Genomic DNA, 17,687 nt, shown 5'->3' with positions numbered 1-17,687 from the left:
GCCTCGGCTGGGGAGCGATCGTTTTTTTTTTATTTCAGGCTTCCCAGCCTAGTGGTGAGATGTGGGGTCTTATTGACCCCATATCTCACTATAAAGAGGACCTGTCATATTCCTATTACAAGGGATGTTTACATTCCTTGTAATAGGAAAAGTGATCAATTTTTTTTTTTTTGGAAGCAGCGATCCCCACCAACTGTGGCGCAGTGGTTTGCTAGGGTCTGCGATATTCAGCAAATGGAACAACTTACAGCTGCCCTAGGGGAAAGAGAGGAGGAGTACAATGCTCGCTGGATGCACTGGGACCTGTTCCGCTTTTCGGACGAATATAAGACCTACAATTAATTATCCTACTCAGGGGCGGATTGGGGCCCTGGACCGTCGGCCTTGCCGGAACCTCCCCTTCTCCCCTCCTCTCCACTCCTATATTTCTGCCTATACTTCCTTTCATAGCTTCCCCCCCATTGACATCTATGATGTCACCCTTTCTCTCTTTTCCTTAAAATAACAAAATTCCCCCGGATTGCAGTATTATACTGGTTCCACTCCGGAAAATTCAGGATAAATAACCATTTTTCATAAAAAGTATGACATTTGGGATCAGCACACCATAGACACGAGCATAGTGACCGTACATAGAGGGACAAGCCCACTCTAACGGAATGGTTTTACAGGTCCTCTGGACTAGGGAGTACTCTGTGCGGCCCCGGTCAAATGGCACATATAGTTACTGCTGAATTTTTGAGCGCAGTTATATTGTTATAGTTGAAATGTAACCTTAATTGATACCCAAACACTGTACAATGACTTATCTGACAAGCAAATGTAACAGCCTAAGTACAGATTTAAACTGATGAGTATGTTTGACTCCCTGCATTGTTGTATAATCTGCTCTCCCTAAATAAAGATTTAAAAAAAAAAAAAAAAAGTGTCAAAATAAAAAAAAGAAAGTATAATTAACAATAAAAAAAAAATATTTTTGCCAGAAAAAGCCTGGTCGGCATGTGTGAAAATCAATAACTTAACTGCTACGCTACGTTAATATAATCTTAATCATCAATATCACAAAAATAAATAAATATAATAAATTAATCGTGATCGTAATATAATATGTACAGTATGTAGAATATAATCTGTATAAGACACATTTTTTGCAAAGATAATTTTGCAAAACTCATACAGACTTAAACCCGGGCACTTCCCACATTTTTAAAAAGTATTTAAAATGATATTAGTTGCCTACTTAATTTTAACAGTTCGGTAATTAATTTTTTTTGAAAAGTATGGAAATTGTCTGTTATTTGTCATTCACATATGTGCCCAGACGTACACTTGAAAAGAAGGAAGCACTTCCACTCCACCTCTCCCCCCTTCTTACCATCTTGTACTTAAATGCGCCTTCAAACTTCAAACCACGGTGACAAGAACCACGGTTATCAAGGACTACAACTACATAACCAAGAGAAGCGAGGGTATTCAGCCGGAAATACTTCACTCCCTTAAATCGATTGTTAACTAGTTGAACCTGGGGAAAAAATAAGGAAAAAATAGCATTATATAAGATTATATCTACTGCTCTTGTACATTAATGAGACTCCCTTTTCCTTCATGTCATCTGTCCACCTCTCCACCTCAGCCAACCAGAGGAGGCCTTATATTAATTCATAAAATATGAGGCTTCCTGTGAATGGCAGAGCAGTGCTCAGTCCGACTCGATTTTGTTCCAGGAGTGGGACAGGAAGTCCCCGTACCGGAACATAGCGTTGTATACTGATTGTAGCTCATGCTCCATACAGTTTATACAGCAGCTGCACGCGTTAGTGAAGGACGTTAAAGTGATTGTAAACGATCACCTTGTAAAACAACCAATTCAGTTTAAAATAGAAATGAAAGGCAAAACACTTGTGTATAGATATAAAACATCATTATAAATACCTTTTTTTCCCCACATTTTTAAAAGTAATCACATTCCCTTTGTTCTCAACTGCATAACAGCTGGGGGGAGGAGAAGCAGCAGCACACGGAGCTTCACAGTAAATGGCTGTGCAGTGGGGGCACAGGACAAGTCTGATCACTGGCGGAGAGCTCATTGAGTTGTCAGCATAGCTAAAGAACTGACCACTGAATGCTCCCCTGCTTAGCGTGGTCAGTTTTTAATAGGATAGCAGAGGGACTGGCAGGAACAGCAGGGATTTCACTCAGAGGAAGCAATACAAAGAGAACTGGAGACTTTCTCATATAAGTACATGGTACAGCAGCCACATATCAGGAATATGACGTTTTGGGGTAACAAATGCTTTAAAGGATGTAAACCATTTTTTTTTGTTTTTTTTAAAAAACAAACAAACATGTCATACTTACCTCCTCTGTGCAGTTAGTTTTGCACAGAGTGGCCCCGATCCTCCTCTTCTGGGGTCCCTCAACGGCGCTCAAGGCTCCTCTTCTCGAGTGCCCCGTCGGAGAAGTGCTCTCCCTCCGGGGGCACCGTGTCCTGCTGCTGCGTCCATTGACAGACAGCAGGACTCGGCTCCGCCACCGGCTCCCACGTCACTGGATTTGAATGACAGCAGCGGGAGCCAATGGCTGCGCTGCTATCAATCTATCCAATCAGGACCCGAGACACCGGCTGGAGCTCAAACAATTTCCATGATTTACAGTTATTGAAAAAAACTACCGTTTTCAGCGCCTTAGAGTCACTGGTAGTATTAAATGTTATCAGGTGTATCACTCACCTGTATACTGTAGGTAGCCTTTAGGAACCGACAAGCCCATTTTTTTTATACATGTGGCTCCATCTCTATATTCAGTTTAAGAAAATCAGCTTCAGATATTACTTTGAATAAACATTCTCACCTGTGGTCCTCCATAAATGTAAAGGACAGTAGGGTATTTCTTCCCTGGCTGTAGCTGATGAGGACGATACATCATGCCATAAAGAGTAAATCCCGTCCGACTGGGGAAAGAGAACATTTCTGGGGCGACATACCCAGGGACAGCTCCTGAGGAAAAGAAAAAAGGTAAACGAGGTGTAAATGTTCAGGAAACAGGAACTGTGCTTTACAGTCAGCTACAATCAGATACTTGACAATTACCCTCCCTTCTAGATTGTAAGCTCTAACGAGCAGGGCCCTCTGATCCCTCCTGTATTGATTTGTATTGTAAGTGTACTGTCTGCTCTCATGTTGTAAAGCGCTGCGCAAACTGTTGGCGCCATATAAATCCTGTATAGTAATAATAATAATTCCAACGTTATTGCTGTTTGTTTGCAGGATCTTACAGCTGGGATCTATTATTGCAGTTAATAAACCATTCTCCCTATGACCAAAGACAGCAAATATTTAGGCATCTTACCCGGTGACTCAAGAAGTGTGGCCCAAAATTCCTTGTCCCTCTGGGAGGGATCGGGCCCAGTGCCTTTTATTTTAAAAAGATGTACTGCATGTGGAAGGGTTTGGCTGCTGAAACGGCTGATGAACATATCGCAGTGCTGCATGGAAGATAAAACAGAATGCCATATTGGTCCAGGTTACACACAGCTTAAATACAATGTTGTAGAAATTAATATTAATATTTTGTTTCCTCTTTTTTTTTTTTTTTTTTTTAAAGATATGTTTATAAATTTTTATCAAAACAGTACATAAAAGATATGCAGAAAAAAACCCCAAAAAGTGCAATAAACAAATCTAACAACGAATCACTGAATACAAGCTCTACTGCTGGTGATGCTATCCAAGGCTAAAAAAAAAGGTGATCGTGGCTGGGATGTGCAGTTCCTCAATACAATAGATACAAGTTGGAAACATTGAAAATCTTTACTGACTACACAAGTACATCCAGTAAAACAATTCTACGCGATCCAACCGCTGTGGCCTTACTCATAGGATGACATCGGCAGAAGATCATGCTATCAGCAGGGCAGGGAGCGGGAGGAGCAGCACGGCAGGGAGCGAGAGGAGCAGCAGGGCAGGGAGCGAGAGGAGCAGCAGGGCAGGGAGCGAGAGGAGCAGCAGGGCAGGGAGCGAGAGGAGCAGCAGGGCAGGGAGCGAGAGGAGCAGCAGGGCAGGGAGCGAGAGGAGCAGCAGAGCAGGGAGCGAGAGGAGCAGCAGAGCAGGGAGCGAGAGGAGCAGCAGGGCAGGGAGCGAGAGGAGCAGCAGAGCAGGGAGCGAGAGGAGCAGCAGGGCAGGGAGCGAGAGGAGCAGCAGAGCAGGGAGCGAGAGGAGCAGCAGAGCAGGGAGCGAGAGAAGCAGCAGGGTAGGGAGCGAGAGGAGCAGCAGGGCAGGGAGCGAGAGGAGCAGCGGAGCAGGGAGCGAGAGGAGCAGCGGAGCAGGGAGCGAGAGGAGCAGCGGAGCAGGGAGCGAGAGGAGCAGCGGAGCAGGGAGCGAGAGGAGCAGCAGGGCAGGGAGCGAGAGGAGCTGCAGGGCAGAGAGCGAGAGGAGCAGCAGGGCAGGGAGCGAGAGGAGCAGCAGGGCAGGGAGCGAGAGGAGCAGCAGGGCAGGGAGCGAGAGGAGCAGCAGGGCAGGGAGCGAGAGGAGCAGCAGGGCAGGGAGCGAGAGGAGCAGCAGGGCAGGGAGCGAGAGGAGCAGCAGGGCAGGGAGCGAGAGGAGCAGCAGGGCAGGGAGCGAGAGAAGCAGCAGGGCAGGGAGCGAGAGGAGCAGCAGGGCAGGGAGCGAGAGGAGCAGCAGGGCAGGGAGCGAGAGGAGTAGCAGGGCAGGGAGCGAGAGGAGCAGCAGGGCAGGGAGCGAGAGGAGCAGCAGGGCAGGGAGCGAGAGGAGCAGCAGGGCAGGGAGCGAGAGGAGCAGCAGGGCAGGGAGCGAGAGAAGTAGCAGGGCAGGGAGCGGGAGGAGCAGCAGGGCAGGGAGCGAGAAGAGCAGCAGATCAGGACAGAGAGCGGGAGTCTTTACATATTAAAGCGGAGTTCCAAACTAAAGTGGAACTTCCTCTCATCGGATTCCTCCCCCCTCCGGTGCCTCAATTGGCACATTTCAGGGGGGAGGGGGTGCAGATACATGTATAATACAGGTATCTGCACCCACTTCCGGGAATAGCTAGCCGCAGCTAGCCGCAAGTGCCCGCCCACCCCCGTTGTGTTCTGGGAAATACACAGTTCCCACAACACAACGGGGACCAGTGTAGACGCGCAGTGCGACTCGCGCATGCGCAGTAGGGAACCAGGCAGTGAAGCCGCAACGCTTCACTTCCTGATTCCCTGACCGAGGATGGCGGTGGGGGCAGTAGAGAGACGGGCGATCGATCGGCTTCCGACATCGCTGGACCCTGGGACAGGTAAGTGTCCATTTATTAAAAGTCAGCAGCTGCAGTATTTGTAGCTGCTGGCTTTTAATATTTTTTGTTTAAGTGGACCTCCTCTTTAACAAGCAGGTAATCGCCCTCTTGTTAACATATTAAGTTGGGCAGCTCCAACCCTCCCGTCCAGATCTGCAGCTCCTCCCACCCTGCTGATAGGATGACATTGTCAGTGGGGCGGGAGATGACACACAGGCTGATAACTGCCTCTGTCCAGCCGGAGGTAGAACGGTGCGAGAGAGGCAGCGATTAAAAGGGGGCATTGTGATGTTAGGGAGGAAAGGGCTGAGGACTGACTCCATAAAACCCCAAAATGGAACGTTAAATACATTTGCGATAATGAACCAAAGAGCAAGAATTATTTTAACTACTTGCAGCCATATCACGTACCTGCTACGTTATTCGACTTCAAGTGGTTGTACCGGGATGATCTGCAGCTGCAGGTATCACCCCAGTACCGTTTTTTTTTTAGACAACAGTCGGCTCTCTTGTAATAGCAACCGGAGTGGCTAAGTAGCCACTGGGCTGCTATTAAAAGCAGTGGGAGGGGCCATCCGCCACCTTCCGCGGCTCTCCCTTCCCACTGGGAGATCCAAGCTAACAACAGGTATGTCCGCCGACTGGCTGGAGACCCATACAAAGCCGGGAATCAGCTTTGATTGGGTCTCCGCTATGGTAACCCGGGAAGCTATGACATGACTTCACTTCCGGTTTACCTGGCTGTCGTCAGCAGCATTTATTGATAATCGAAAGTATTCAAAAACCCCGATCTTGGCGTTTTGAATGCTTTCAAGTTCAAAGGAGGGATGTTAGGGTCTTATGGACCCCACATCCCTCCATAAAGAGTACCTGTCAGGTCCCTTATTGCTGTCACAGGGATGTTTACATTCCTTATGACAGCAATAAAAGTGATAAAAAAAAATAAATTAAAGCAACAGTGTAAAAAATAAAAAATAAAATAAATAAATATTTTAAATGCCCCTGTCCCTCAGGTGCTAGCACACAAAGGCGAACGTGTGCGTCGGTCCCGCACGCTCGCAAACAGTGATCGTCCCACACGTGAGGTATCCCTGTGAACGATTATTGGCAGTAATTCTAGCACTACACCACCTCTGTAGATATAAAGTGGTGACCTGTAAAGGCTTTTAAAGCATTTTGTACGGATAGTAAAATGTACGTCGTTTGTCACCGCTGCGCGGGCGTGCGCAATTTAAAAGCGTGACATGTTTGGTATCTATTTACTCGGCGTCACATCATCTTTTATATTTTACAAAAAAATTGAGTTATGTATTGTGTTTTCTTGCATTAAAATAAAAAAATAAAAAAATTAAAAATTTTCTCCAAAAATTGCGTGCAAATACCGTGTGACCTTAAAAATTGCAACGACCGCCATTTAATTCTCTGGGGTCTCGGCTTTAAAAAAAATATATAATGTTTGGAGGTTCTAAGTAATTTTCTAGCAAAAAATACAGCATTATAGCAAATGTCAGAAAAAGGCTGGGGACGGATCCGCCCAGCGGAGTCTGCCAGCTCAGAGGGTGATCGCTCCTTTGATCTCCGCTGAGCCGGCGGATGACAGGTCCGTCTCTGCTCGATGAGCGGGGAGGGACCTGTCAGAGCCCCGCTGATTCCTATGGGAAGATCGTACGAAAATGGACAGCGTGTCCGTTTTCATCAGATCTCATCCGACCTGATCCGCCATACGTCTGTCTTAAGGGGATCTGATGGCAGGTGGGTATTAGTGGACATATCTCTGCTGACACCCGGATGCCCATAGAAGTCAATGGGTGGCCTGCTCGGATCCGCGTGAAAAAGGGACAGGTTGATCCAAGCGGGCTTGTCATGTGAAAAGGGCCTTAAGCATATGTCAAGGTAAAAAATACATGCACATTTACCTATGTTTTATCCCTTTAAACATGTTGCATATACAGAAAAATAACAGTTGATATGCCAGAAATATAGTAAAGTGACTGTAAAGGGTTTTTTTTTTTATTTATGTCATACTTACCTCCACTGTGCAGCTCGTTTTGCACAGAGTGGCCCCGAACCTCGTCTTCTGGGGTCCCCCGGCGGCTCTTGCGGCTCCTCCCCGCATCAGATAACCCCCTAGGAGAATCACTCTCCCAGGGGGTTACCTTGCGAGCGCACTCCCGAGTCCAGCATTTGCATCCTTAGCCGCTGAACGCTGAACTTGGCCCTGACCCCCGGCGCCTGCATCATTGGATTTGATTGACAGCAGAGGGAGCCAACGGTTGCGCTGCTATCAATCTATCCAATCAACAGCCGGGACCTCATGGAGAGAGGGAGAGCGCGTCACCTCCAACAGGAATCCGAGGCTCAGGTAAGTAAAAACGGGAAGGCTGGGGGGGGTCACTGCCAGGTATTTTTTCACCTTAATGCATAGGATGCATTAAGGTGAAAAAACAAGAAGGTTTACAACCCCTTAAGCCCCTACCTTCCTCTTTGACAGCATTGTGTATTTTTGGCTCTAAATTGTTAAGCATAGGGTGTCAGCCCTGCCTACTTCAGTTATGATGCATTACAAAGTAGACAAACCTCTTCACCAAAACCTTTGCTTGCACACAGGCAGAGAGCACAAGAAGTTTACAACTTACAACATTTGTGCCCAAATCAACAGGTAATATTTGCACTTATTGAAGAGATATAACAAAAAAAACATTCAATGGTATGCTTAGCAGACCAAAAAGGTAGAGAATAAGGGAAGTCCGTTGTTTGGGTTTACATGCAATTTAATGAAGCATCTTACCTTACTAACGCAACAGGAATGGGAAAAGCCCAGGTCCGTGAGTCTCGTCACCTCTCCAGGAGTCTCATAGCTGGTAACATACAAATGGTGTTCTAGAGGGGTGTCTTTTGTAGCCTCAAAATAGACCAACTTATTGATCTCATCCACCCGAATCTAAATAGATAAGCAAAGTTATTGTGAGTCCCAATTAATGATATATAGCTAGACAATATACAGTGGACATTTACAAGGGATGCAACGGGTGCATCCAAGGATTATAAATGGTAATTAAATCACATCAGGGATTAAAAAGTATACAAAAGGTTTGCAAATATGCTACAAATACAGCTAATGCAGGTAAAAGTATTTTTTAATCAAGGTGGCCAGATAACATACAACTCATAAAAAACAGCCAATACCAACAGAAGTCAACAAGTGGGTAGCAGGTTAAAAGGCAATTCTTGAGAGAAAAAAAAAATGTAAAAACATATTAGAGTCCTTTCACACTGGGGCGGTTTGCAGGCGCTATTGCGCTAATAATAGCGCCTGCAAACCGACTCGAAAGTGCCGCTGCTTTCATTCCAGTGTGAAAGCCCCGAGGGCTTTCACACTGGAGCGATGCGCTGGCAGGACGGTAAAAAAAGCCCTGCCAACAGCATCTTCGGAGCGGTGAAGGAGCGGAGTGTATACCGCTCCTGCCCATTGAAATCAATGGGACGGCGCGGCTATACCGCCGGCAAAGCGCCTTTGCAGAGGCGCTTTGCGGTGGTATTTAACCCTTTCTCGGTCGCTAGCGGGGGGTAAAACCCCCCGCTAGAGGCCGCATACCGATGGTAAAACGCCTCTAATAATAGCAGCATTTTTCCGCCGACGCCGCCCCCGCCCCAGTGTGAAAGGGCTCTTAAAGAAGATAAAATAGAGCCCTTACTGCCAGAGCAGAGGGGTACAGCCAACAAGGGGCCATCCTAGAGGCACGGACTATAACCCAGACGTCTGCTGCGTCCCCTTTTAATAAACGCTGACTACCTCCTGAAAATGCTAGTTGATTGGTTGTCTCTAACTTTAAAAGGATTGCAAACCCTCAAGGTTTTTCACCTTAATGCTGTGCATTCTTTAGTTTAAAAAAAAAAAACATATAGGAAAAAAATCAGCATTTTTGGTCAGTAATTTACGCCTCATGTAAGCAAATGGCCATTTATATATTGTGCAGAACGAGAACGTGAGAATATGTTTTTGCGCATTTGCGCGAAAGTACCGTATATACTTGAGTATAAGTCAAACCGAATATAAGCTGAAGCACCTAATTTTACCACAAAAAACTGGGAAAACGTATTGACTCGAGTATAAGCCTAGGATGAGAAATGCACAGCTACTGTAAGTAGAAAAGAGGCTCAACAATGCCCATTTGCAGCCTCACTGTGCCCATTTGCAGTTATAGGTCCCCCGAACTTTAAACTCAGTAGTTAAGGGTTCCTAGATGCCCCCTAGCTGCAGCCAAAATTTGGGGTCGCTGGACCCAAAGGGTCCTGAAATGACATTGCTACAGATGGACACAGTTGAATGACTTTGGGGCCCCGTATCTCGGGGCCACTTGATGCTAGGAACCCCAAATTTGGAGTGCACACCAAGTGGAGCTAGCACTACAACATATCCAGCTGGGGTTTCTAGCACCAAGAGGCCCCGGAATACGGGGCCCCAAAGTCGGTTCAGAAAATGTCAAGCACTTTTCTGCAGCAGAGAATGACATTTTATGAACCAACTTTGGGGCCCCATATCTCGGGGCCACTTTATCCTAGGAACCCCAAGCAAGTGTTCCTGAGATACGGGGCCCCAAAGTCGATATAGAAAATGGCATTCTTTGCACCAGAAAAGTGCTTGACTCGAGTATAAGCCGAGGGGGGCACTTTCAGCACAAAAAAATGTGCTGAAAAACTCGGCTTATACTCGAGTACATACGGTATATACGCAAAAACGTGCGTAAATACGCGCAAATAAATACAAAGAAAAACCCCCGTCTGAAAAAGAAGATGCTCAAACAGGAGTATCATGTGCAGGTACAAGGTACGCGTTAGGGGCCATTTCAAACCGGTGCACTTAAAAATGAGGAATGCATTTTTCAAAAATGCATACAACTTTTTTAACGTATTTTTAAGTCATTGCATTTAATGCATTTCTATTGCTGGTAACTGTTTTTTTAGGAGTCGGCACCCGCAGGCGTTCTAACAACCAGTGACTCATCCCTGCTGTCAGCAGCAGAGATTGGTCATTGGTTGTTAACCCCTTCCCACTGCCATCTCCCGTCCCTTTAAGAGCTTCTAAATGCCGGGAGGCGCAGGCAGGCATTCGGGGTCACATGATCGGAAAAGCTCCAGATGGCAAGTATGCATCGAGAGCTTTCCGGTTCCTCGCCATGTGACTGGCCTGGGAGCGAGCAGGGCGCCCGCTCTCAGCACAGAAAATTGTTAAAGCCCACATGCCGAGAGGCCATATATATGCGCCACGTCGGCGGGAAGAGGTTAAGGATCTGGCACCCACCAGCATCCTAACAACCAGTGACTGATCCTCGCTGTCAGCCGGTCAATGACATCATACCGAGGCCATACATGGACAATGATGTCACCAGGTGACCAGAACCTTTGTTTACTTCTGCAGCAGGCGCGTTTTTGGTGCGCTTTTGAATCAGCGCACCAAAGATGCAAGCATGTAGGACGTTTCAAAATGAAGTGCACCGTGCGAACAGTTACATATGATTTAAAGGGGACAATTTTTCATGCACGTTTGCGCTTGAAAGGTGCGTGGCAGACGCGCACCAGTGTGAAAGGGCCCTTAAAGTGGAACTTCAGTCATTTTTTCATCTTTCCATCTATTAAATCTTCTGCTCTTGTTGTTGTTTTAACTTTGGATCGTAAAACATTTTTTTCTGCCAGTAAATACCTTATACAGCCCACTTCCTGTTTCTTGTCTGGTAAAAAGCCTAGGCTTATGACATCATGCAAAGTTCTCTCTCGCTCACTCTAGTAAGAGTTTGCCAGGAAGGGAGGGGGGGATGAGTCATAAGAGGGCCAATGAGAGCTGCAGAGCTGGAGGTGTGCCTCTGTGTAAATCCAGGAAGTGAACAGGCAGCAACTTCAGCTGCCCACAGTTAAAATGGTTGCAGCCAGACTCAGTGGAGGGAGATTTCTGCAGCATATTTGGCAAGTACAGAATCACAGTATATATAAAATAATATGCAAAGTGGTTGGAGGGAAGATTCAGAATGGCAAAGATGTTTTTATCACAAATTATGTGAGCAGGCTGTAGTTCCTCTTTAAAGTTGCTTTCTCTGTATAATTATAAGAAACTTACAGTGGACCCATGTCTGCCAAGAACCTCCCATTCTCCGCTGGTCACCGCCACTTCCTCCTTTATGGGGCACCTAAAGTCACCTGTAAGTATCAGAGAGTGGTAAGTTATTACTAAGACTATATACTGAATTTACAACAAAAGAACACCGCTCTAGGCAGACGTCTCATAATGCATCCCACCTGCTAATGAAAACAGGTGCTGGCTCTGCATGTAGGAATGGATTGAAGAAAAGACTGGACGGCCGCACTCTGTTGACACCTTTATTGAAGACGGTTTAAAAATTCTTCTGGTACAAAGACATCAGAGGCACAGGATCAATGAAAAGCTGACAAGTCTGTGGGGTGCTTAGTCATAGCTATGTTTAGTCACACCCCATAGTGGTGGGAAACATGTCAACTTTTCATTGATCCTGTGCCTCTGATGTCTTTGTACCAGAAGAATTTTTAAACCGTCTTCAATAAAGGTGTCAACAGAGTGCGGCCGTCCAGTCTTTTCTTCGATTCATATATACTGAACTTACAGAAAATAATTTTTAGCGACCAAACATCAACCAGAAACAACTAGAAACAATGGGCCTTAATATTGAACACATCAGTTGGGAGATCTGCCTCCTTCCATACTGCTAACAAACCTCCAATCATATCCTCCACCGATACAGTAAAAGGAAAATCTGAATATTGCGAGGGAACATCATGAAGAGAATGTTTAGTGGTTTAATGCATGCTTTTTTATTCATCATTTTCAGGGCTAATTGTATAATTGAAAAGATATTCGTCCTTGAATTCTATAGTCTTTTATTCAGCAAGCAGGAGGAACTTTATGCTTCTTTTTCACATGCTATACAGTTTCTGGTTACCACAGTGGTCTAAAAAGCATGCAGCTTCAGCTGAAGGAGTCAGACATGTGACTTATCCTTTATCAGATAAGCTATGTATTAGAGATCTATAATAATATATGGATATGTGTAGTGAACTTTAAGAGACACAAATAGTACATGTTAACTTACTGAGCCCTAACAGATCAGCTCCGGCCCTACCAGTACCAGCTCCTCTCAACAGGCTGGTGATCCGATAAAGGTGCCGAAATTCTGTCTTGCACTCGGAGGCAAAGAGGAACTGGATCTCATCCTCCCGGGTTTGCGGAAAAAAGTGCAAGATGTCATGAATCTGCAGTAGAGAATAAAGAATGAGAAAAAAAAAATAGTTTAGAGATCACCACTTTGAAAATGGGAATATTCAACCTAATCACAACTGCAAGGAATGGTTCAGTGTGCATAAAGCAGATTTACATTACTAGATTCAGACAAGGAACAGAGAGGGCACACCAACCTAGCACAATACCTTTGTGATGGCTTTATTAGTGTTAAAAGAAGAGATGTATACTGACAAACAACATCAGCAATAAGGTACATCAAAGTCCTTGAAACGGCCTGGTCATCTAGACAAGTCCCAGGCGCGAGAAGACCGTCCAAGCGGCTGACGTGTTTCCAGGGGAGATCCCCGAAGCTCTGAAGAAGAGGGGATCTCCCCTGGAAACGCGCCAGCCGTTTGGACCGTCTTCTTGTGCTTGGGACTTGTCTAGATGACCAGGCCGTTTCAAGTACATTGTGGACTTTGATGTACCTTATTGCTGATGTTGTTTGTTAGTATACATCTCTTCTTTTACACTAATAAAGCCATCACAAAGGTAATGTGCTAGGTTGGTGCACCCTGTGTCCCTTGTCTTTGCAGTATTTCTTCTGGGTTTCCCCGGTCTGTAGGAGGGAGCAAAGCCGATGCAAATATTGCGCTAGCCAAAGATATCTGACTGATTTTTGCCAGTGCACTTCTTTTGAGCGCAGGAGATTGTTCCTTTTTTGTCTAGTCAGCATAGGTGTTAGGAAGGGGGAGGAAGCATATTTAAAGTGATTGTAAAGTCTCGCTTTAAAAAAAAAACAAAAAAACATGTTATACTTACCTGCCCTGTTCAGTTGGTTTTGCACAGAGCAGCCTGGATCCTCCACTTCTTGGGACCCTCTTTGCTGCTCCCGGCCACTCCCTCCTGACGAGTGCCCCCATAGACCAGCAGCTTGCTATGGGGGCACCCGAGCTGAGCTGCAGCCCTGTGTGTCCAATCAGACACGCAGCTGCCGTTCGACCCCACCCCTCTCTCCCCTGATTGGCTAACTGACTTTGATTGACAGCCACGGGAGCCAATAGCACCGTGGCTGTGCCCCAGCAAATCAGGAGGAGAGTCCCGGACGGGTGAGGGAATTGCGGACATCGCTGGATAGAGAAGGGGCTCAGGGTAAGTGTTGGGGGGTGCTGGGGGGCCTATTACATTAATGCATTAGGATAAAAAATCTTTTGCCTTTACAACGCCTTTAAGACAAGTTAGGTTTAGTCTGGACTTCTACTTTAACCCCTTCATGCCTAAGCCTTTTTCTGACATTTGTTGCTGACAAGTTAAAATTACTAGAAAATTACCTACAATCCTTAAATATATATATCATTTTTTTTTTTTTAGCAGAGACCCTGCAGTTTATCACTGACCGTGGTATACAGATCAGCCAAAAGGGTATATAATGGAAATATTTTAATGTAAAAAGATTTATAAGCTGTGGGCACTGGGGGGGGGGGGATGATGAAGAACTATCTTCATATTACTGGGTTTAGTAACACTTTAATGCCTTTCTATGCTGTAGCACACATCAGTAAGTGAAGTGAAGTGAAGTAGCTGAGCAGCTATTTTTCAATCAAAACCCAAACAAACTGATATCTGATCCCATGACCCCCTAAGGGATTCTAATAGCATACATTTATCCATATATCTGTTGTCTCCTCGTATATCACAAGTGGTGCTATGGAGTCTGATGTGGATTCTGACAGTCGATGGTGCTCCGATAGGTCTTTAAAGGGTGCCACAAACAAGGAAGGTGGGATGAGGACAATCTGCAGACGTGTCTGTGGACGATCTAGCAGGATAGCCCAGGCACTGCAAATATAGACAAGAAAAGTTAGAACATAGAGTATGGCCTGTGCACTGCACTTCCACAAATACAGGGGTTGATTTGCTAATGGCAAATAGACTTTGTTTTTTGCATTTAAGCTTGCACATAATTGGATGCTGGGAGTCAGCAGAGATTCTGCTCATTTACTAAGCTCTGGAGCAGCTGCACTTGCAGAGGGCACAGTCGATTTTCCTTTAGTAAAAGAACCCCGTAGTCTCTACAAACCCTGCACTACATCCATTGCAAGCCACCGGCATGGAGGCTGCAATTACATTTCTCTTCCTGTGAAAATGCTAGTTACTTGGCTGTCATGCTATACCTTTGTTTTAAATACTTTAAGTCAATTACCCACAATAAGTTTATAGCTAAAGGCTTTTCTGATTGAGTTACCATTCTGGAACACATACTGTATAGCAATGTACTAAAACCAGTAGGCAATATGACAGTCAAGGAACTAGCATTTCCATCATGACAGATTTCCTAACAACTGTGACACAGACTATAGGCGCTCAGTCATATGTGTTCCCGCAAGACGTTTAGCTTGCTGGCCTGACCCAGTCCAGGATGGAACTAAAAGAAAAAAGCTATGGAACCAGAGATCCCAGTAGGTAGCTAGGTCACTACTCCTACACTAGGCAGACAGAACTGGATTGCTTATGCAGAGAGGGGGTTTATATCAGTCAGGACTGCCCATAGGGGGTGCCAAGTTTCTTTTTCTGCCTAGTGTCCTACTCCTGCAGGCGGCGATATAACCCTATAGTCAAGAATAGAAGACGCTGTGTCCGTCAACGAACGTAAGAGAAAAACATTTTAAAGCAATCTGTTTCCTAGCAATGGAATGTAACCTGTCCTATGATATTTGGGATGTATAAATACAAAGTGTCTTAAACACTTAAGGACCGAGCCTCAGATTTGTTGTTTACAAGTTAAAAACAGTTTTTTTTGCTAGAAAATTACTTAGAACCCCTAAACATTATATATATATATATATATATATATATATATATATATATATATATATATATATATATATATATATATATATATATATATATATATATTTTTTTTTTTTTCCTAAGACCCTAGAGAATAAAATGGAGATCGTTCCAATACTTTCTGACACCGTATTTGCGCAGCAGTTTTACAAGCGCACTTTTTTTGTAAAACCTACATTTTTTGACTTAAAAAATTAGACAACAGTAAAGTTAACCCAATTTTTTTTTATATTGTGAAAGATAATGTTATGCCAAGTAAATTGATACCCAACATGTCACACTTCAAAATTGCGCCCGCTCGTGGAACGGCGACAATCTTTTACCCTTAAAAATCTCCATAGGCAACATTTAAAAAAAAATTCTACAGGTTGCATGTTCTGAGTTACAGAGAAGGTCTAGGGCTAGAATTATTGCTCTCGCTCTACCGATCGCAGCGATACCTCATATGTCTGGTTTGAACACCATTTTCATACGTGAGCGCTACTCATGTATGCGTTCGCTTCTGCACTGTTCTTTAAAAAAAAAAAAATGGTGTCACTTTTATTCCTATTACAAGGAATGTAAACATCCATGACAGGACCTCTTAAGTATGAGATCTGGGGTCAAAAAGACCTCACATCTCATATTTACACTAAAAAGCAATAAAAAAAAAAAAAACTGTCATTTGAGAAAAAAAAAAAAATGTCCCTTTAAGATCTATGGGCGTAAGTGACGTTTTGACGTCGCTTCTGCCCTGCAATAATATGGAGACGGGTGGGGGCCATCTTCCCCTCACTCGTCTCCATGTCAAGCCAGGAGAAGGATCCGATCGCCTCCGCTGCTACCGACGGCTCCGGTAAGCGGTGGAGGGGGGCCTCTCCCATCGCTGATTAAAGTGATCTCACGGCGAACCTGCAGCAGAGATCACTTTTATCTGAAAGCGAACCGCCTGCTGAAGAAGAGGATACCAGGGTTATGGTACCTAGCTGCTGCCATAACAACGATATTCCTCTTCAAAGTTACCGAAGTAAAACTGCGGCGGGTGGTCCGTAAGTGGTTAACAGCGAAACAGTTTAACTGTTTGGCTGGAAATGCACTTAATTAAAATTAATAAATTAAAACTTAATGTTTCCATTTCAGCTGGAGAAATTAAAACAATTATTTTTGTGGGAACTGCATCTTACAGGGTTTAGTATTATTTTTATTTATGAAAGACAAAAAAAAAAAGACCACTCACTACTTTCCATCAGGAGTCCATCCAGCTCTAGCAATGTATTCGCACCCTGAAAAAAGCACTTCAAACGGCTGCCGGAGTTCCTTGTCTACCACATCCAGCACCTACAGAAATAAAGATCAGTTGTTTTTTTTTGCAGCACAGTACCCCTGAGATCTGATAAAAACCTGTATGGTATATGTAGCCAGATAAAAATGATCCTTACATTAGATTAATCCTTACACAGGGTGACAACCAAGACACTGCGGTACCCACTAAAACGGTGGTTCTCAACTCCTGTCCTCAGGGCCCAATAACAGGCCAGATTTTAAGTATTACCTTGGGGGAGATGCAGACTACAATACTACAATTATTGAGCAGCAAATGATATCATCTGTGATGTATTTCAGTTATCTTGCAAACCTGGCCTGTTAGTGGGTCCCGAGGACAGGAGTTGAGAGCCACTGCACTAAAAGAAGACTCGAACGTCCTTAAAGTGATATTAAAGGCAATTTTTTTTCAATAGTAAACATGTTATACTTACCTGCTCTGTGTAATGGTTTTGCACAGAGCAGCCCTGATCCTCCTCCTCCTGGGTTCCTCACAGGTGCTCCTGGCCCCTCCCTCCTGCTGAGTGCCCCCAGAGCAAGTAGCTAGCTCTGGGGGCACCAAATCAGGCTAGTTTCCAAGCCGCTGCTCTGCGTGTCTATTCACAGGGGGGCCTGCTGCACAGAGAAGGTTTTTTTACCTTCAAGCATAGAATGCACGAAGGTAAAAAAAAAACCTTGAGCCTTTAAAAACACTTTACCTAAATGAGTTGCTTTTGGCTGTAGTTCTGACTGTCAAACGCAATGCATTGAGGTAGATTTACTAAAACTGGAGGGTGCAAAATCTGGTGCAGCTCTGCATAGAAACCAATCAGCTTCCAGGTTTTTTTATGTCAACGCTTAACTGCACAAGCTGAACTTAGAAGCTGATTGGCTACCATGTACAGCTGCACCAGATTTTGAGCTCTCCATTTTTAGCAGATCAACCCCTTTGTGTCAAATAATACTAACACGTGTTAACTTGCTACTCAGAGGTCAGTGAAAGGCAAATCAACACGTTTTCACTGTCACC

At 44.8% G+C, this 17,687-nt stretch overlaps 1 protein-coding gene across 3 annotated transcripts in view; it reads right to left on the bottom strand.

The window, feature by feature from the left end:
* Positions 1-17,687, bottom strand: part of DPP8 (dipeptidyl peptidase 8) — an 82,941-nt gene that overhangs the window by 17,341 nt on the left and 47,913 nt on the right. For all 3 annotated transcript variants that reach the window (XM_073618321.1, XM_073618320.1, XM_073618322.1), the window contains exons 9-16: positions 16,593-16,693; positions 14,188-14,365; positions 12,399-12,558; positions 11,393-11,472; positions 8,069-8,221; positions 3,349-3,484; positions 2,851-2,996; positions 1,376-1,522 (exon numbers count right to left, since the gene is read on the bottom strand). In XM_073618321.1, the coding sequence (XP_073474422.1) occupies positions 1,376-1,522; positions 2,851-2,996; positions 3,349-3,484; positions 8,069-8,221; positions 11,393-11,472; positions 12,399-12,558; positions 14,188-14,365; positions 16,593-16,693 (1,101 nt within the window). The remainder of the gene's footprint in view (positions 1-1,375; positions 1,523-2,850; positions 2,997-3,348; positions 3,485-8,068; positions 8,222-11,392; positions 11,473-12,398; positions 12,559-14,187; positions 14,366-16,592; positions 16,694-17,687) is intronic.

The sequence above is a fragment of the Aquarana catesbeiana genome, linkage group LG03 (genome assembly GCF_042186555.1).
Source record: "Aquarana catesbeiana isolate 2022-GZ linkage group LG03, ASM4218655v1, whole genome shotgun sequence".
NCBI classification, from domain to species: domain Eukaryota; kingdom Metazoa; phylum Chordata; class Amphibia; order Anura; family Ranidae; genus Aquarana; species Aquarana catesbeiana.
Note: the sequence above shows the minus strand (reverse complement) of the source record. Positions and strands in the feature narration are given on the sequence as shown.